The sequence below is a fragment of the Cariama cristata genome, unplaced genomic scaffold (assembly GCF_000690535.1).
Source record: "Cariama cristata isolate BGI_N322 unplaced genomic scaffold, ASM69053v1 scaffold41514, whole genome shotgun sequence".
Classification (NCBI taxonomy): domain Eukaryota; kingdom Metazoa; phylum Chordata; class Aves; order Cariamiformes; family Cariamidae; genus Cariama; species Cariama cristata.
The window spans coordinates 96,936-118,286 of NW_009614368.1; the positions used below are offsets into that span (position 1 = coordinate 96,936).

The window sequence follows — 21,351 nt, forward strand, 5'->3', positions numbered from 1 at the left end:
TTTGCTCTTCCATTTTTTCAGATATCTATTTCAAACGTGCCCAGGTATTATGTAAAAAACTATCATAGGCAGGTCTTATTTGTGTTTTTCTCTTCTGGTTAACTCTAAGCATGACTTTTCTGGGCTTCATTAAAGAGAAAACCTCCTGCAGTTCAGGTCCCCCTGACATGTGGCCTGTTTCAGGGCCCTCTGTGCACCAATAGGCTTTACTGGCCATGGCCAATCTCACCTGGGGCCTCCACCGAAACCCTCTGGCCATGGGCCCAGCAGCTCCATTTAAGCTCAGGACCGGGCTTTCAGTCCTTGTCAGAGCTGTATCATATGTGTACCAGTCTCCAGCTCAGCTGGACCTGTTTTATTGCTCTGGACTTGCCTGGTGATCACTGGACCTGACCCATGGATTGACTTCCCCCACCTTGACCTTGGACCTGCTGCATCACCACTACCTTTTCTGGTGATCTGGACTCCTGGTTGACCCCAGTCCTATCCCCAGGCCTGTTTTGTTCACCTCAGTCACATACCATGGAACTAAGCACTTGCTGGTGAGGCCTCTGCCCTGCCTGCTATGTTACCATGCTTGGCTTGTTGTCCTTCAAGCAGCAGTTGTCCCTTGCTGCTCCTTGGCAGCCTGTTCCTCAACCTTTTCTAGCTTCCAGATAGAAAACACAGCTTGAGATGATGGATTTTTTAAAAAATACATTTAAGCATAACAACATATTGTGTCTTTTAACTCAATGCAGAAGTCTTTGCTTTGAGCCCATTGACACAGCTGTGTGAGAGTACTATTATAGCCCCTAGCTGTCCAAAACTTATTTTTCTTTTAAGAGCTTGTCTTGCTTTTCCTGGGTAGACTCACTATATGCACCATATTATCCATACAAAAACTTTGCTATTACAGCCTTTTACTGACAGTGTCCTTGTGGAATATTTTGAACTGAAAATGTGAAGATCTTAAGGTCTCAGTTTCTACCTATGACACCTATGCAACCCTCCCTTCTGCCACTCCACAATGCAGCTGTTACAGACATTCTGTTAGAAGATGAGAGGCTGCAAAGCTGCACGTGAGATTTTTTCAGTTCCAGTTTACTCTATGCTTGACTCATTCTAACTTCTTTAGTTCCATGACTGAAACCAGACTGAAGCCTTAGTGTATGCCTGAAGGTAAGAATGGTTTTAGCTATTGCCTTCAACAGGGATAGGCCTTAATGCAGACTTTTGTGCTTTCCTAAATTGGACTCCTACTGATTAAAATGAATTTTTGAAAAGCCAGAGTGGATAATGTTTTAAAATGGAAGCTGTTTAAGAAGATAATTAAAGGAATAATTGCTATAATGAAAATCTAACATGTCTGGAAATGACCCAAATTATCACAGCTGTCTTCCATGAGTTTAACTTTCTTCTTTTCTGTTAGTAAAAGCCAAGATGTCACAAATTTTCCAACTTTACCATACAGTGGTGCATTTTTAGATTTGTGGCTAGACTAAGTCATCTTCAGCCAGCATCTGAGCCCAGAGTATTACATTCTGGTTTCTCTTGATTACCACTGCATCGTATCTTCTACAAAGTCATCTTTTTTTCAGCCAGTGCCAGATGGCACTTTCTGAAATGCATGTTAACAGCAACAAAGCAAAAAGAAAAGTAAGTTGCCATGTCACATGAGGGCATCACACAACGTTACATAAGATGGCTCCCTCTTAGCTATTAGTTTTATGTCAGTTTTGGCATACACTCAAATGAAATGCGGAAAGGCCTAGTTAAGGAGTGAAGAAGGTATGATGCTTGCCTTCATTAGTATTCAACCACAGTTTTTAGCTTCATTATGACAAACTCTTGTCAATGGCTGAACAGAGTGAAAACCAGTTGCTGTGTCCACTGTGCCATAAACATTTGAGTGGCTCTTCCTTATTAACAGGCTTGGAAGATCTTTTTGATGACATACAAGCTTTCTGCTTTGAGCCAAGATGCTTCTAGGAGAGGTGAAAACAAATGCTAACTCGTTCTTATTGAATAACACACTCACTGTCATTACGAGAATGAAAAGGAAATTAATTTCACTGAGCTTGGGGCATATAAGAGCAGTACCAGTCCAGCAATATGTCAAAACTGGATAAACAGTTTTAGATGAATCACAGAATCACACAGAACTGATTAGGTTGGAAGAGACCTCTGGGACCATCGAGCCCAACCTTTGCCCTAACACCACCATGTCAACTAGACCATGGCACCAAGTGCCACGTCCAGTCTTTTCTTAAACACCTCCAGGGATGGTGACTCCACCACCTCCCTGGGCAGCCCACTCCAATGCCTAATGACCCTTGCTGTGAAGAAATGCCTCCTCATTTCTAGCCTGAACTTCCCCTGGCACAGTTTCAGACTATGCCCTCTTGTCCTGTCACTAGCTGCCTGGGAGAAGAGGCCGACCTCCACCTCGCTACCACCTCCTTTCAGGTTGTTGTAGAGAGCGATCAGGTCCTCTCTCAGCCTCTTCTTCTCCAGGCTAAACAACCTCAGCTCCCTCAGCCACTCCCCATCAGACTTGTGCTCCAGACCCTTTACCAATTTCATTGCCCTTCTCTGGACTCGCTCCAGCACCTCAAGGTCTTTCTTGAAGTGAGGGGCCCAGAACTGGACACAGTACTCGAGGTGTGGTCTCACCAGTGCTGAGTACAGGGGGAAACAAGATTGTTTATAAATTAAAATTTTGAATTTTATCAATCTATCTCATTCAAACAAAACAATTTGATATAAACAAGCACAAGCCTTAATGATTACATTTTAAATATTAGTATTATTTGAGGGTTAAAATTTAGGTAACATCAATTCCACTTTTTAAACAGACTATGGCATAGATTTAACTATCAGTGAATACACATCAAAGTAGATGTAAATTAAGTATAGTAGAACTGCATTCATTTTCAACATTTCAAATTCTGTTTTTATTACTTTCCTCACAGATCAAAGCCATTATAAGGAAACCGTGAAACAATGTGTTTCATTAAAAATCTTCAATATATCTTACTAATTTCTGTGTAGTCACAGAACTACATACTCATTTTGCAAATTCTGGTCAGAGTAAAGGTGACATACAAGTAATTCAAATACCTAGGCCTGAAAACCTGAGGCAGAATGAATTGGAAATAGAAGCTGGCTGTCAGTGGAAGGCTAGTGTCTTCAGAAATGCTGGGAGTTGTATATGTAATTTGCTTAAATCCCTTAAAAACCTACCTGATTTCAATGAGAGGGCTTCTAGCAAATATTCCAGATTTGGTCCTATGTCAAATGTATGGTTTTGCATAGAATAAATCAATATTTCACATATGACTTTGTATGACAGGAGATTTAACCTGTAACGCTTTATACAATTTAGATAAGCAAGACTTGGCCTTGCACTAGGTTAGAATGGTGACTTCAAAAGGACAGCAGAGCTGAAGAAATTTGTTACAATGATGATTGTTTTCTTGCACCCTTTCTAAACACTAGGAAAAGATTTTTGAAAGGGCAAATAAACCAGTTTTAGAAATACCAGTGCTGACAGCTTATCCTTTTTCAGAACTACTGCTTTTAAAAAGTTTGCCTAAGGAGGCTTCATGAGAAATCTAAATTACTTTATTAACACTGAAGGATTTATTTGAGAGTAAACCAAAACTAAATATAAGAAGCCTCCAGCATAACATCTTTCCAACTTCCTGTCTTGTTTCAGTAACAGTTGTCAAGTGCCATGAACAGCCATGTTTAGTTTTTAGGTTGGCAAAATATATGTATTAAAAACCTATAAAATCTGCCAGTCTGGGATACAGGTTGTATAAGACTCAAGAAAAAGCAATTACCTGAATTAGGGTATATGGGCAGGACAGAAATGTGGTGAACTACTCTGAACCTCTGGAGGCTTTTGCTGCAGAGGACTCTAGTAGAAATAACTGAATACAGTAATTACAACAATACAATAATTCACACCATCCATCACAGCACCAAATGAAAAATTAAATAAAAATAATATATCAAATTATATAAACATAGTGTGATGTGCATTGAGGGCAGAATCCATTCATTTCAATTAAGGAAGGACTTTTTATTATCACTAATGGGTATAAAAGTGAATTATGTTGAAAGTAGATCTTGCTTATTTTTGTGTTACAGGTTTGCCTCATAAAAGAAAATGTGAGAGAAAATAAAATATTTTTCAAGAGATTGGAAACTGTTGAGTGGAAGGAGATAAAGAAATCAAAAGCAAAACAAGGACAAGTGTTCAAGGAGGAAGACATTAACCAGGTCAAAAACTGCCATGAGTGCAGTTTCCCATGAAGGTAAGTCAGTGAATGGAGAGAAAATAAAGATAATATGTGATGGGAGAACAGAGAGAACGTGGCTGATGAAGAGAATGAGATTATGCCTTTATGATGGAGAAGCTGTAATACTACTTGTGAGATGCAAGAACCAGGTGGAAACGAATTCAATAAATAAGGTGATGGGATATTAGGACAAGGGAAGTTCTTCTCTCATTACTAGAATAAGAGGACAGTGAAGGCATGAAACCTGAGCGCTGGAAGTGGAAAAAGACAAAGTTTACAGCAGTGTGAAAAAGGCATATTATAACATACTGGAGAGGGTCCAAAGGAGGGACACAAAGATGAACAAAGGGCTGGAGAACTTGCCCTGTGAAGACAGACCTAAGGAGTTAAGGTCTTTTCTCCCTGGAGAAGAGAAGTCTCAGGGGAACCTCATCACAATACTCCAGTACTTAAAGGGCAGCTACAACGAGGACGGAGGCTCCCTCTTCACAAGGTGCCACATGGAGAAGACAAGAGGCAACGGATACAAGTTGCACGAGGAGAGGTTTCATCTTGATGTAAGAAAGAAATTTTTTATATTGAGAACAACCATTCACTGGAACAACCTCCTCATGGACACGGTAGAGTCCCCATCACTGGAGGTTTTCAAGATGTAATTGGACAGGGTGCTAGATAAGCTCATCTAGGCTCCCTTTCCCACAAAAGGTTGCACCAGATGATCTTTCGAGGTCCCTTCCAACCCGGGCTGTTCTATGATTCTACAAACACCTTTACTATGATTTACTGACTTTACAACGGTGGAGGCCCCCTATGGAATTCAGATGCTCAGCTATGTAAACAGATTCCAGAGTCATCTATGCCAGGCAGTAAGTGGAGTACTTTGATGAAGAACTGAGGAAGGAATTGAAAACTTGAGAATCAGCAACAGAAGCTTTCTCTTATTCAGATGTTCAGCTATGTAAACAGATTCCAGAGAGTCATCTATGCCAGGCAGTAAGTGGAGTACTTTGATGGAGAACTGAGGAAGGAATTGAAAACTTGAGAATCAGCAACAGAAGCTTTCTCTTTGTTCCCTCCATCATCTTATGAAACTGTACTGACCAGCACTGAATTTCCTTTTGATATTGTGGGTAAGCCTGCACAGCTAATGCACGCTAGTTGTGGTTTTTACTGCAAGCTGCCAACCACTGGAATCGCCTATAAGTAAACATAAGTAGCAGCAGTAAAATCTTCCGAAGCAAGCTAATCCAACAGTGTAATCTTCATTATTCAACATCTTAACAAAAGGCATTGGCAACACTGAAATAGCTGGGTTTATAAAACTGAGATTTAGAGATGAGCTATCTTTATTTGAATGCAGTAATTGCATGGTATTTTAAAAAAGCATTTTTTTTTATTTTACCAAAACGCAGAGTCCACATTTTTCTTACATGCTGTTATGGGAACACGGCACTTGGCTTTTCTAACAGGCAAACATGGCTTTGCAGAACAGAGCATTGTTAACAATTAAAAACAGTGATTAGAAAAAACTAGAGGGAAGAATTTTAGAATATTTTAAAATGTGGCCTCTCTGTGGCATGTATTTTTATACTATGTTTTAAGTCTGAAGTAATAGAAAAATCATACAAAGGTAATATAAGTCATCTGAAATCCGCTACAAGCAGTTCTATTTTAACTCAGCAATTCACACCAAATTCTTTCACCACACTAAGAATGAATTCAGGAAAATAAATATCCAAGAAGGAATATGGATTTAATTGTCATTGCTGTTACATTGCTAAAATAAAACAGCTGTGATCACACACTCAGATAAAGCCATTGTTTAACAAATATTTTTATTAAATATCTCTGGAGTGAAGATGAGTCCAGCTCCCCAAGAGCAGAGCAGACTGCTTCCTGGACCACCCATTGCTCCTTAGGTAAAACAATTCATCCAGCTGTTGGGGGCTGGGGGAACTTGATCAGACACACTGGACACTATGGCAGTTATGGAGCAACTCATGTTTGCTCACTGATATATTAAACTATAACAACTGTATTTTAACATTCAAGGAAATAGAGCACAACCTTCTTTCAATTCATTAATTTGACCACTAGCTAATGATAGCAACAGTGTTTCTTAAATGGCACCTTCCCAAAAATAACAATGACCCATGTGGCCCACAGGAGAGAAGTTTCAGAAAACTAAGGTCAGCTGATTACAGGAGGTCACGGAGGAAAAGCAGGCACATAGGAAGGTCAGAGGTACAACAGGAGCAGTCAGGAAAATAAATTGCCCACGGTTGTACAGCAAATAAACTGTGTGTCAGAGCTGTGAATAAAATCCAGAAGCCCTGATTCCTTCTCCCTCTGCACTGTTGCCCCTGTCCTAACCAGATTCTCTCTCAAAATGACTGTCTCATATTGATAGTCCAGGAGACCGAAACATTTTTCCTACCTACAAAACAAATGTAGCAAAAGGTATATAAAGATTTCCTTCACACAGTCACTCCACCATTTATGTTACGGCCAGAAAGACTTCGTTAATAAATATTGCACATTTCTTCCAGGTCAACAATCACAATGTCTGAGTCTGCAAAATTTGTCATTCATCTATTTAAGAACTGGTGTCAGGGTATTTTCAAGAATTATTCAAACTTAAATCTGAGTCAACTTTTACAGGGCTGTCTCCTTCAAGTTCTGCCATCAGTCAGTCTGTGTTGGCTAGATGTTGGACGTATTAGGGGAGTTGTAAAAGCAGATGATCTTTTCAAGCACAACATTTATAAATACCCAATATTGGTCAAGACTTATATCACTTTTCTGTTTCAGTAAAATAGTAAAAATCTCATACTCAGACCAGATAGAAAAGAGCCAAGAAAAGTATGAAGGTTCATACTCAAGAGCTACATAATCTACAGGAGTACATACGATAAAGCCTTAAAATTGTGAAATTGTTTCTAATTTCCAATTGTAAACATGCACTGTTTACCACGGGATGTGCAGTACAGTTTTTCCCAAACAGCTTTTTAGCACACCAATTAAACACCCAGTCTTATCTAAGACTTACAAGTGCCAAACAAAAAACAGATTTAGGATGGGCTCCAAATTACTGATGTCAAGCCATTTCCAAGTGTATTAATCAGGTTTCACTGAACACAAGTGCTCAGTTTTAATTTAAGCCTTTATCAGCCACGTGGAACATGGAGCCCATGGGTCAAGTCTTCAGTGGTGCAAATCAGAGCAGTTTTCCTGTAATCCACAACTACACAAGTTCAGAACTAGTCTAAATATTTAAGGTGCCTGTTTTAAATTACCTGATCGTATTTGCATTTCGGTGAGATGTCTGTATACTTATTAATTGAACCCAGAGTTTCTTACTCTAGAAAGTTTGCTTCATAAAATGTGGGTTTTTCTTCCCCTTTGGCAAGTATTGTCTTCCATGGTAGAGGTTTCCCTCTAGTGGACACTTCCTCTGATGTTTTATTTTGAAGGTTTTAGTAATCTAATGGAACAGTTATACAATACATCCAATATCATGTATTTGCTTTCTGATTTAAATTAATTGAAAGGAAATGCCTGACAGGACTTCATTAGTGCCTTTCTTGAGGACCTTTAAATTTATCGCAGCAGTCTCAAGACCAGTTACTTCAACTGTAATACAATGTAAAATTGTTTAACAAACTTAGATATGTAAACAGGTATGCAAACAGGAAAATCATGTCCTGAAAAAATTAATTATTGATTCAGTAGTTCAGGGAATACACACAAGGACAAGAGCATTGTTGTTCTGTATTGACTGGCTGCTGTTTTACCAAGCTATCAGTGCTGATCTAATTAATCTCCAGTCTGCTTGTATGGGCTACACTTACTGGCTCTTTCAGCATCCTGCTATTTAGAGGACGGCAGTAGATGGATACCCGATTTGCTTGGTACACTGGTTTCCTCAAAATGTCTAACTTTAAAAAGATGCACTTGGGGTTCCTATATGGAACACATACATACATTTCTTCTTTCTTAAACTTTTTTGTTCTTTCCTATGGGAGTATGATCACATAATTTACAATTGAGAAACCGTTTAAGGATGCCAACTGGCTACACTGTATTTTCGTTATTCAGCAATGACAAAGAGCTGTCTTAGCATGAACCTTTCACCTGTGAATTATTTCTTCAGAATGTGACAATAAAAACATTCATTGTCGCAGTAACTTTCATAATGCAAATCTCAGCCTACTAATTGCAACCACTAACATATTTATTGGATTTTCAAGTACTTGCCATGTGATAGTAGTATGTAGTTACTATTATGGTTCTATGGAATTTACTGAGAATCCTAAATTCATTCAAACAAATATGATCTGGGAAGTAGTTTTCTGAGTTTCAGATAGAGTAAGGAGAGGTTTCTTGAATCACCTTAAAGTTTAATGAAAATCTAGGTTTTTCCCAACACTTAACTTTTCTATTCCAAGTCTCCCAGAGTTCCAAAATCTACTTTTGGGGCTGTTGAACTGACTATTTCTCACGAATCCTTTCATAAAATTTTGGAGGCCACATGGTAGCCTGCCTGACGTTTTCCATTTGTGGGGATTTTAGTAGAATACACCTATTTTCCCAGTTCAATTAGAGGAATCTCATTCTAGCTGAACAGATGCCCACATCATCAAGCAGTGTCGCAACAGTCTCTTTTGTTGTTAGTTTCTCTAAAGACAAATCAGTACTTGTTAGGAAAATTTAATAATAACTATATAATACATGCATATATACGCATGCACTCCTTATGAATGAAATTCTTCTGCTCTTTCTAAACACAGACTCCAGTCAAAAAGTCACTGCTTGTTTGTAGCTCAGACAATACTCCCAATGCAGCAAAAACTCAGAAATAAACTCAGTGGGAGGGGTTTTCTGCAATCCTTTTGTGAGGCAGAATTAAACAGGACTTTAGAACTGGGCACAGTTCAAGTCAGATCAAACAGTATGGTGCCTAAAGGAGACACAAAGATTTGCAAGGTCCAGTGTATAATTTATAAAAATGTGCGCAATGTGGAATCAAACTTGCCTCAAGTAAAGACTTCAGGGATTTATAAAAGTAATTTACATAACAGAGGTGATCTTCTAGTAGACCGAACCAAAGCATACATATTACACTTGAGAATATTTTAAGGTGGCCTGTTCAGAGAGAAGGCTGCCTGGTATGTGTGATCTGCAGTCAAGGTTGCCCTATACAGAGATTAAGCATGCAAAAAATTACATCACATAGAAAAGAACAGAGCATTTTAAAAAAGGGCAGAGCTAAGTTGGGTGCTACAGATCATATCAGATATGCACACAATATTTATTTCTTCCCTGTAATTTCAGTAACTGTGCTCAGTTAGACTGCTGGAAATTGTAAACTTAGACTGTGCCAATAATTAGCTGCCTCACTAGAAACAGGTTTAAAACAAACACTCTCACCCATACTGTTGGTTTTAGCAAAACTACACTAAATTCTGTTTAAATGCGGAAAACTACATAGGAATCAACAAACAAATGTGAAACCTCTATGTGTCTTTTTTTCCTGTAAATAATTAGAAAAAAAAATTGGAATCCTAGAACTAGTTATATAAAGCTGTAGATGTGATACATGGGAAATTGGTAGGAGAAATATTGCAGCACTTGGTATTCTATCATGTCATCATCCTCTCAGGGCTCTCTAGAGCACCAACATCCTTTCAGGACAGCTAAATCACACTGGGTTGAAAAGGTCAGGAGAGGGGAGAGATACAAACTAATCTGGGATGCCGCCCCTTTTCTTTCTCTCACTTTTCTCCACAAACACTTACAAAGGCAATGTATGTTTGCATGAGTTCCTCAGCAGTGCTGCTGTTCACCTTCATTTTGGCACCTGAGAATAAGGAAGGGAGAGTACCTTTGCTCAAGCAATAGCTGTCACTGTTTACATGTATGGGTTTTGTTAATGTTTCCTTTGAAAGGAGGATTTTGTTGAGGAAATTCTCCAGGTTTTTGAATGTTACTACCAGCTAGAAAGCAGTGCTTTACACTAGGAATTAGAAAAGCAAGGCTTTTCACAATAGGGAGCTTATATATGTAAGATGGGGAACATGATAGGGAATTCATAGAAGGAAGGTATTGTTAATTGCATAAAATAGAGGCTAAGTAACCTCAAGGCATTAATAGTTCCGAAATAGTACTACTATTTAACATATCAGTGTAAGTTGTGGCTATGCCCATTAATCCACTTGAAAGAGCATTTCTGCATTATCCCAAGTGTTATCAGCCACAATATGAAGAGCATCTGCAAGACTACAAAGAAATGAGAAAAAATTTTCATTAATGTGCCCTCCTCCCAAGAAAACACTAAACTCATTGAATTAATAAAATGTATCCAATCTGGTAAGAACATTCTGTAACATCTTGTATGCAAGCTGGCTTTAGCTCATTTTGTTAGTAGGATTAATTTTTTGAAATCTAAGACTTTCATGTTAATCCCAGATAATACTGCAGTTTGGTACACTAAAATAATCAGATTACAGTGAATGTCAGCACGATTTGATTTTAAATGATGTGAAGCACGTTACTGGAACTATCACCCCCTGATTTTATGAAAGGATGACCTGGAAGAATGTCAGACAGAGCTCACCATGTCTCAACAGCTGCAGACCTCAGCTTCAATTAATCTCTAAAAATATGGCTTTGTTTATTCAAATACTGATTTTTTGACAGCAAATTAGCATAAGAATTTTTAAAATATGTGAACTTTATCACAACAATGGATGTGCAAATACTGTGTAATAAATTGATATATAAAATTACCTTCTATACATATACCACTAAATTACCAGCCACCACAACCAAATATCTGATTTGTGTTTCCAATTAAAAAACCACTACCCTACCTAGTCCTTCCCACTAATTTGATTCATGAGCTTCCTTTTTGCATCTCCCTCGTTCCCTGTATCTTTACTCTGATTGGTTGCAGCAGGGCTCGTGCCTATTTTATTTCTGGTTAATCTGATTAAGTAAGAACCTGGGATTGTGATGTCAGTACATTAGTAGAAGGAATTAATGCTTCCTGTAGGAAGGATGGTAATTTTGACCTTTTAGAAGCAGGTCATGATCTGACTACAAGATGAAAATAGAGCAAGACAAACTGCAGTAATAATACCAACTCATTCTCTGATAGCATAGTTCAAAGTAAGATTATGGCTCATGGACTGCAGGTAAGAAACCATAATGCTCTCGTATTTGGTTATTTGATTGAAGTGAGCTTTGGGTGTGGGCGAAGAGGTTATCTTTAGCAAAAATAGTAGAACATCAGAAATACTGACTAATGAAAGGCCTTTTTTCTTACATTTACTCAGGAGAAAAACTGGCTTTCAGAACAGAGGCAATTCAATAGACTCCATTTTTTTACAAATTTATGACATTATTTATTTGACTTTAATATATCCATATTCCTATTATTTCATTCCATGCTGATGAAACAATACTTATTTATGAATCTCTTTATTGTATCAAATTGCTGTAGTTCATTTTGTTGGGGTTTTTCTCCCTCTTAAACTCAGAAACCTACATCAGTAAATGAACAACAGATGAGACCAAATCTAAATTAAACAACTAATTCTTCAAGTTATAAGCTCATGATTTAAAAATGTATGACTTTGTGTGATATTTAGTAGATTGCTTTATTATAATGGGATGCTGCTGTATTATTTAGTATGTGCCACAATACAAATGCTTTTGTGAGCCTGTAAGGTATATGCAGCACGTTGCTATGGTGATGTGGTGCTCAAACTGATGCAAGCCTTAAGGTTCTGTTCATGAACCTTTCAGCAGACCTTAAAAATGCCTCACACATAGCAACAAACAAGATTTTAATGTAGCAGACACTGTTTGCACAAAATAGTCTCAATCAGCATAGTTGTTAACCAAATAAAAGGTACTAAACTGCACTGTTGGAGTAGCTGTAAGCAGTAATCACTATGCACAGCTGTATGCTTCAAGATCAGCTTTATTGAATAGCTACATTAACATGGACAAAGCTCATCCCTCAGTTGAGCTGAACCAGTTGTGATGCCTCGTATCAAATGCAGCAGAAAGCTAAATTCATTAGCAACAAGGCTGAACTTTAATTTGCTGTGCAGATGAAAACCCAATTCATAACTGCAAAAGCAAATTGTAAGGCTGACGTCCATTAAATATGGCAATCAGTATCATGGTTGGACAAAAGAAAAACTGCCCAAATCACAGCTAGTGTAGTCATTGCATTTAAGCTGCAGTTAGGTAGAATGCATAGAGATGGGGATCTTGCACAAAAACCCAAACAAATAAAAAAACCTGAACAAATAACCCACCATACAACACTTCTTAAACTGTTTATCATGTCCATGACTATCCTGAAAGGTCCTTTTTCTGTACTCCAGATGAAAATGATGCTTATTAGGCATTGGAACGGGCTTATTAGGCATTGGAACAGGCTCCCCAGGGAGGTGGTAGAGTCACCATCCCTGGAGGTGTTCAAAAAATGTTTAGATGTGGCACTTCAAGACATAGTTTAGTGGGTTTAGCGGGCATGGTGGCATTGGGTATACGGTTGGACTTGATGATCTTTGAGGTCTCTTCCAACCATTATGATTCTATATGTCCCAGTAGTCTCAAACACTGCCTTTTAACTTTGACCAATGCTTCTAATTATATTCTATCATCACTGCTTCTTGTTGATGGAATCCCATATCCTGCATGTGTATTCTGTCTGTCAACACTAGTAACCTCACACAGGCAGAAATTAGCCCATTTCAAACTGGCCAACTGGGTTAATATAACACTCAAACAACAGTAAGATTAATAAAACATCAACAAACTTAATTTAAAAACATTCCTTCATCTAAGCTTTCACTTTGCTGACTTCAGCCACGAAGAAAATAGTAATTAAACCAGGCAAAATAGTACTGCTGACACTAAACAGTATTCAACTGCAAGGATATTCTGTAAGTCTAACTTGGAACATCAAGGCCTATCAATTTTGAGCACTTGCAGAATACAGTTAGTTCAGCCAAGACGAGATTCTATATGCATTGCCTTGTACTACAGTAATCTGTTCTTTGAAATTCTTGTTAACACCTTTCTCTCTAGTTTTATCTTTAAATGAAGCAGGGTATTGGTGGCCAATTTAAACTAAATGGCAGTAATTGTTTTTTTCTTTTGTGTGGCTGCTCTGGGTTTTGCAAATAATAACCTACTCCTATTCCCTACAGACCATTTTTCCTTTCTTCCTAAGCACTCATCTCTCCTATGCCAAGAGGATAATTAAAAACAATTCATCTGTCTAAAGAGTTTGCAGGTGCTAACTTGTTTGTTAGCAATACTTTATGCTATTACTGCCTAGTTCATAGCTCTGTGCTGTCCATTAGCAAGCCACTGTATTGAGCTCTGTTGAATCCAACTAGTGTGTAGTTAACTTATTTTGCATTAGTGAAGCTTTGAATTTTTCTTTCAATTAGTTCTGTATTTTTTGAAAATAACAGGGCAATACCAGATGTGATAATCTCACCAACTTGAGTTTTTTCTTATTTCTAATACTTACATATTAGCTCTCTTATTCCCAATTGTTTCTACCTCATTATATTTTTTTTTCTTGCCTGTTTTTGTACCAGACTTCATAAATGAACAAAGACCAAAGCATCCGTTATGGTCTTGAAGGGTGGTAGAATCCAAAGACTGTTTGGGGGCAAAAGACTAGTCCAAAGAGAAGCCCAAATGGCAAATACGTAACTTCTAGTCATCCAGATAGATACCTCTGGGTGTGACAGCCTGGAGCCAGTACGTTGAAGAAAGAACTGTAATTCTAAACCCTGATGGCAAAAGGGTTAAGGCCCTGATCTGTGGGAGGTAGCTATGGCCTCTCCCCAGCCATGCTGAGGAGCAATCTGCTCGTAGGGCAAACAGCACAAGGAGCTGAACGGCAGCTCAGCAGGTCTCTGGTTCCCACCTATGGGCACCCTTTGCAGCTTCTCCTCTTCCTGCTACCCTCTCAAAGCTTCTCCTTTGGGGTAAGTCATTGCCCCTGTCCTCTGAGACTGCTGATGGTTGGCAGGTGCTTACCTCCGTCAAGAGTTCCGTTGTGAATTCACACTTAGGAGACAGAGTTTTCTCTTTTACACAACAGAAAATTATAGTGAAGGTAGTGCAGCATCTCAAAGTCACCTGCTGACTGGAGATCAAGCTGTAATCCCAATCTACTTGCCTTAAATTTTAATTTTTGCTTGTCTACCACATAAGCAAGCTACTGTGATCTGCAGACAGGGAAATGAGGAATACAAGAGGAGGTTTTGTTGTTGTTTTGTTTTTCTTTTATGAGTTGATGATGATTGAGAATTTATCTTATAATGACTGAGGCAAAGTAGTTCTCTAGCCATTCACCTCTTGGACAAGCGTACTAGCTCCTGAATTATCAGACAGATTGTGAATTGTTCTATTGGACAGTTCAAAAACTCTCAGATATTTTTATTTTGACACTTTATTGGAGGGTGGGGAGTGGAGTCTTTCGCCACATTATCAGAGACTGGAAGGTTTTTTCCTGTATGGCTCTTTTTACTCTTGGAGCTATTTCCCTTTCACTTGCAGATAAGAGATGAAGAAAGTGGCTATAACAAAAATCTATTTTGCATTCCTAAGCATTATGAAGAAGATTTAGAAAGAGTTTTCATTCCTCATGGACTCATCCTGGACAGGTATGAGGGGAAACAACGGAGTAGTGATAGTGATGCCAATGATCCATTTCCCTCCAAATGAAAAGACTGTGGCCCTACCCTGCATAGCCCATGAGAAAGATGGAAACCCTGCAACTATAACACTTGTATTCTGGAGTTTAGTACAAGAGGAGTTTTATGGAGAGGATTCCTCTACAAGCCCAGTTAAGTTTCCATGTTATCTCAAATACCTTTAAGCTTTCCTATCCTGTATTGTTTAGATATACGAATTAAATCAACAGTACATCCAGTGGAGTAGGCATCATCTTGTGAACTGCAAATATGTAACTGTATGTCTTAATGTTGTCACAATTTGCTGGTTTATAAAAACCTAACAGCAAGATTAGAATTTTAACTTGGACATTGCTTAATATATGGACAAACGAATATGATATGCAAAACACTTTACAGGATTTGGTTTTTTTCCTTCCAGGACAGAGCGTTTGGCTAGAGATATCATGCAAGATATGGGAAGCCATCACATTGTTGCACTCTGTGTCCTTAAAGGAGGCTATAAATTCTTTGCTGATTTGCTGGACCATATAAAAGCACTAAATCAAAATGGTGATAGATCTGTGCCTATTACTGTGGATTTTGTTAAAATAAAAAGCTACTGTGTAAGCAACTTTCTTTTCTATGGAAAATTGACTCTCCCCATACATTGACATTCTGAATACTGGTAGTTTACATAAAAACTCCATAAAAATTGTATTTATACATATATTCTGTTCAGAGCAACTCAATTTATTACATACTGAAAAGCAACTGATTTACCAATCTGCCCCAACGATCAGATGGACATTGTATGTTCACTGGAATGAACACATAGCGGAACACTTAACGTGACAAAGCCAGGGCCAGGTCTCCAATGTCATCCTCTCCAGCCCAAAGCTTCCATACAAATTCTATTCTGTCTTTACCATGGCACCCTTTGGTGGGAGGGAGTGTGGAGAGCAGCTGAGCATCAGAGACTTGCTTATTGTCTCTCTCTGCATTATTCTTTATTCCTATAAATAATACTGGAGAGACTTGTTTTCATAATCTGTGTGCTGGGAAACAGGTATCTTTTGCCTGAACCAATTGCAGTCGGCCTGAGCCAACTACTATAAAGCAATGACTTATGCTATTTTTGTCTGTTTTCTCTTCTCCTCTCTTTGAAGGCTAGACCTCTGTGCACTGATCATAGTTTACCCCATGCTAAATACAACAGTTTACAATATCCTATAAATTTTTCACAGAATTCTAAAAAAAAAGCTGTGGTATCAAAAATAGCTGAAAGCAATGGTGTCTATTCCATGAATATGGAGGTATTCCTGTTCCATGCAAACATCTCTCTGCACTGATACTTCACTCTCTCCTCTTGCTCTCAGCTACTTAAAAGCTGTTTCACTGCAGGAGTGCTGTGTAAAGTTGCAGGTGTCATTTGACAGGTGAAAAGCAACAGCAGCACACCATTCAGTCACATACAGGGTAACATGTTTGAGCAGGTTTTATGAGACTTCCCTCTCTTCTTTCTCCTTCTAGAATGATTCACCTACAGAAAAAATCAGTATTGTTGGCGAGGAACTGTCTACACTAAATGGGAAGGTATGAATTAGCATCTTCAGCTTTTGTGTATCTTCCAGGAAGTCTACCTTTATTAAGATTTTGATACTACATATTTACAGCCACTTAACACTGGTTTGAAATGCTGTAGTTTGAAACAGTGAGTAATTCCCACTGATCTCACTGGAAACTTAACGCAATCAGTACTTAATGCTTAAGATCCTATTCCACATTTCATTCCACAGCCCCCAGAAATGAACCATATTAAACTGACTCATGCAGTATGGTTCTAGAATGCTATTTCTACACACAGAGTAATATATAGAACCTGACATAAGTGGCTTTCTCACAATATTTTATGCTTCCATAAATACTTAGATTATTTTAGTGCTTTCTGAAGACTCTCTCTGTAAGTAGTTAAGTGACGAGTTCCTTTGAAAATCAATTGCAACTTACTTGCAACTGAAGTTTCTAGTGCAAGCTTTTCCTGGCTGTATAACTCATTGAATGTTGCCATCTAAATATTTTCTTTTCTTTCTCTCCCTACATGATCTTTTCCAGAACGTGTTAGTAGTAGAGGTAAGTAAAGATTGGAGAGTGGGGTGAGGGAATGACACGGACTTTTTTCTCCCCGTTTTGCAAGTTCATACCTATTGCATGTAAAACAACAATTCATTATGTTACTGCGCTGCCAGGGTTGCTGACTGGTTTTTATGCTTTAAATTAATCCACAGTCTGTTTTTCCTTTCAGACTCAGAGGATTTTTTTTTTTTTTTATCTCTTTCAGGACATTATTGAGACTGGTAGAACAATGAATGCGCTACTTTCAAAATTAAAAGACAATGAACCAAAGATGGTAAAAGTTGTAAGGTATAATCATATGGCCACTTACTAATGTATTGTAATGAGAAGATATAGCAAAAACATTTAGGTGAATCGCCAGTGTATGCTGGTGGGTGTTTGGTTTTGTTTGGTTTGAAGTTTGGGGGAAGAGGAAGTAAAAGCAGGAAGCAGTCCTATCCAGTTGGTGAAAAATTTAGTATTTATTAAACTGGGAAATTTACATAGGCACTACCATCTTCATTGTTAAAATGAATAAAAAAAGGTTTCCTGGGTCTATTTGCATAGTCCATAAAGTCTGACTGATTCCCTATTTCTTAACTCCTTATGTTTGAAGGAAATTCAGCTCTTTCCATAGGTTTTCTAACACCTTCTCAGTTGCCTCAATACTAGAATGACAACAGTCAGAATTTTTCTTAATATCCTGAGTCATACAGGTTTTCAGAATCTAAGAGTTTGTCAGCACTTGCAAGATGACTTCAAGTGGCATTCTAGATCTGCTTTTAGATAATCTCGAAAAAGAATATTTTGGGGAATATCCGTGAGTGTGTCAAGTAACCACAATGCTTTGAAAAAAACACTTCTTGTTTTATGTACCAGTTATGCTCCTCCCAGTGACTGTCCAGGAGGTTCTCAGTTTCTTCACAAGTGCACAGGAAAAGCAACAATGGATATGACTTTGTGGAAGAAATCGTAGTGATGTTGCACAGTTTGTCCTCCTCTTCCTCCCTCCCCGCTAAAATCTTTACAACTCACTTGAACTTGCTTACCTGTTTGTGCTATTCTAGTTTGCTCATACATTGCTACATGGAACAATAATACTTGGAATACAGAATTGAAAAGAACTAAATGTAAAACAATAGAGTCCTTTGGGCCTTCGGAATGAACCTAAATCAGAGCCTTTGCTTCTTCCTCAATTATAAGGCTGAACACTACTTCTTTCTGTTACAATAATCTCATTGTTTTAATTTAACTGCATGATTGTAGAAGCTTATGGGGAGGGATAGGAGAAGTGAAGTACACAGCGTAGAGCAAGACATATTTTAAAAAACATAACCTCGTCTGCCCTCCCTTACAGCCTGCTCGTTAAAAGGACACATCAAAGTCCATGTTACAGACCAGACTGTAAGTATTGCGTTTTTCTGGCTGTCCAAAATACGATCTCATAATTTCACTTCATGCAATAAGTCTGACAACTGGCGCATAAGTTTCAGGAAGGCCAAGAGAAATGGGGAGAAAATACATAAAAATTTGTAAAGTGACGACCAGCTATCCCATACTGAAATCTCATGACCACCACCTTTTTTTTTCCCCCGACTTCGTCTGAGTGCAAGTATGGCAATTTGTTATCAGATACCAGAAACAGAGTCAAACCTGAACTTTGTATTGTTTGGCTTTGGCGCTAAAAGGCATTTGTTTTGATTCTGCATTAAACTTGCCTTGTTTTCAAACTGAAAATCGCTACCTAGATGCAGTGCATCTACTTTTACACAAGTAAAATCTCACTCCTTGTCTCTCCCTCCCAGGACTACCTCATAAGTAGGTTTTAAATAATTATTTTGTTCTTAAAATGCATTCTCTTAACATTTTAATTGTATTACTAACTGATGGGAATGGTATAGATTCTAACCTTTGTCATCAATTTATGGCTCTGATTCCTAAAGAAGCATGCTAAGTACCTTGAAAGCAAGATGATGTATTTGTTAGGTATTACTTTTAAATAGCTCAAGTATGTGTTGAATACAAACTGTGTACTTAAAAGCTATTTACACCACCCAAGTATAAAAAGAATTGTATTTTCTTACAGATATAGGCTTTGAAATTCCAGATAAATTTGTGGTTGGATATGCTCTTGATTACAATGAATATTTCAGAGATCTAAATGTAAGTACATACACGTGTGCCTCAACTGTTACATGTATGGCTGTTACCACAGGTAACCAGCAAGCACATTAGCTTATTCTCTGAGCTTCTCAACAATTAGCAAAACTTCAAATCTGACTAGAAACTTCCATTAAAAGGGCAAAAACGTTATTAACGTGCCAAGATGATAATTCAATGTAAAAGCATAAGAACTTGTTTGTGCCTTACCTTTTTATCAATCTATGCCACAAGCCTTGTGGCCTAGTTGTGCTGGAAGATATTCTGAATCCTCCAGGATGGTTGGCAGCATACAATTTCCTGGCCCCATCTGAAAAGAAATTTGTAATTTGGCTTTAAATCAATGTTTTTCTGTCTTAGTGAAATCCTATGTTGCTCTTTTCTAGCCTAGTCTTGGTCAAGATGGCAGTGTGTGGACTGTGTGTGAAGGTTTTTCCTACACTGTACAACACGTCCATCAAGATCTTTTTTCCTTTGTTCCATTAGAGCTTCCTTAGGTGGCACTCAGTAGTAGACTTGGAAAGAGCATAAGTGACAGAAAGAGCTGATCTTTTTTTTCCTCCTTAGTTTTCAAAAATACTTTCTTAAATTTGGTTAAGTGGAAAAGTTCCTCACTTGAAAGTCTTTTTAGTAAGACAAATGAGTTCTGTTAAAGACACATACTGGATCTATGCTATTGCAAAGCAATATGAAGAAGGATATAATAATTGAACAACCAGATCTCTTCAGAATATACAAATCTATAAATTACAGATGAGCTTGGAAGCACTATTAACATCTCAATTTTACCGCAAGTAGTAAATTTGCAACCAAACTTGCAAAGATTACTGTTCTAGTGTGTTTTCCTCACAATGCCAGGAATGCAACTGGAAACCATTTTTGCATTTTCTTTGAAGGTAAAGATTGACTAAAGTTGTACTTTTTTTTTTTTTACTTTTTTTTTAGCACATCTGCATTCTGAAAGAGAAAGCCAAAGAGAAATACAGGATCTGAGAGCATCAGTCTTCTAGAACAATAGTTCAGTGGTGGCATGTACAGCTGTGTGGATGAATAATAAGTAATCTACTAATTGTGGTCTTTTTGCTGAAGAACTGTAACATTTTCTAAAGATACTATTCTATATATTGTTTCTTATAATGATTACGTAAAACAGCTTAAAGGTGAATGAGTTCTGTCCAAGTTTCAGTGAAACCTGAATAGAACATTGGCCGTAAAATGGGTACTATGTTCTGCTGGAATTACAGGGGACACGGCCAGGACATGTACATGTGTATGTAATTATGTTTGGGTTTTAATTTACCATATGGAGTAACACATTATGCATGTTGTATATAAATTGCACTTATTCTTACATGTGTATTTACACACACAAGCTCACATGTACTTTACATAACAAATAGGCATAACGGTGACATAAGCATTTAAGGACTTGAGGTTAATTAAGTCAACCATATAAAGTACATAACACATGGAAAATATATTTCGTTCTTTACCTTGATGCAATGAAAAAAAGTAAACATTAAGGTAACTACACAGAGATTAGTTCATATACATTCCATGTAACTTGGGGATCACTTTTTGAGGGATCATGTGTTGATTGTACCATTGTGGTGTTACTTGAAATGCAGGTAACACTGATTACTAGCAGTTAAGACTAGATGGTAAACCATTACGGCAGGAAATTACTTCTGCTACTTTTGAGTCCCTAGTGAAACCTGGAAGCTAAATTTTACTGCCCAGAAACTGTACCAAACTTGAGGCAATCTCTGACACCTGTTTCGTACCTGTACTAAATTATTATAATAAGCTCTGAGACCTTGGGGCTTTTTACCCATTGTGAATTAACAGTACTGAGCTAGGTGTCTATGTTCAACAGGGTCTGTTGATGTCCTTTAGCTTTAAGAGTCCTGGCCTACAGGTGAGCAGGCTTTGACAGGTGTGCAGTGGTGCTTTCCAGGGGCCCCTCAAGAGCTGGAAGCTGTGATCTGTCGTGTTATCTGCCCCTTAAAGCGGGTGACAGGAGGAATGCTAGTGCCTACATGGATGGACCCCCTTACCTAAAGCAACAGGAA

At 38.0% G+C, this 21,351-nt stretch overlaps 1 protein-coding gene across 1 annotated transcript; it reads left to right on the forward strand.

Annotated features, from left to right (window-relative positions):
* The first annotated feature begins 11,385 nt into the window (after positions 1 to 11,385).
* Positions 11,386 to 20,272, forward strand: LOC104161060 (hypoxanthine-guanine phosphoribosyltransferase-like). Its single transcript, XM_009699363.1, has 9 exons — positions 11,386 to 11,485; positions 14,889 to 14,995; positions 15,447 to 15,630; positions 16,538 to 16,600; positions 17,120 to 17,137; positions 17,346 to 17,428; positions 18,477 to 18,523; positions 19,206 to 19,282; positions 20,225 to 20,272. Exons 1-9 carry the CDS (start codon positions 11,468 to 11,470, stop codon positions 20,270 to 20,272), a joined length of 645 nt encoding a protein of 214 aa, XP_009697665.1. The 5' UTR covers positions 11,386 to 11,467.
* Positions 20,273 to 21,351: the final 1,079 nt, after the last annotated feature.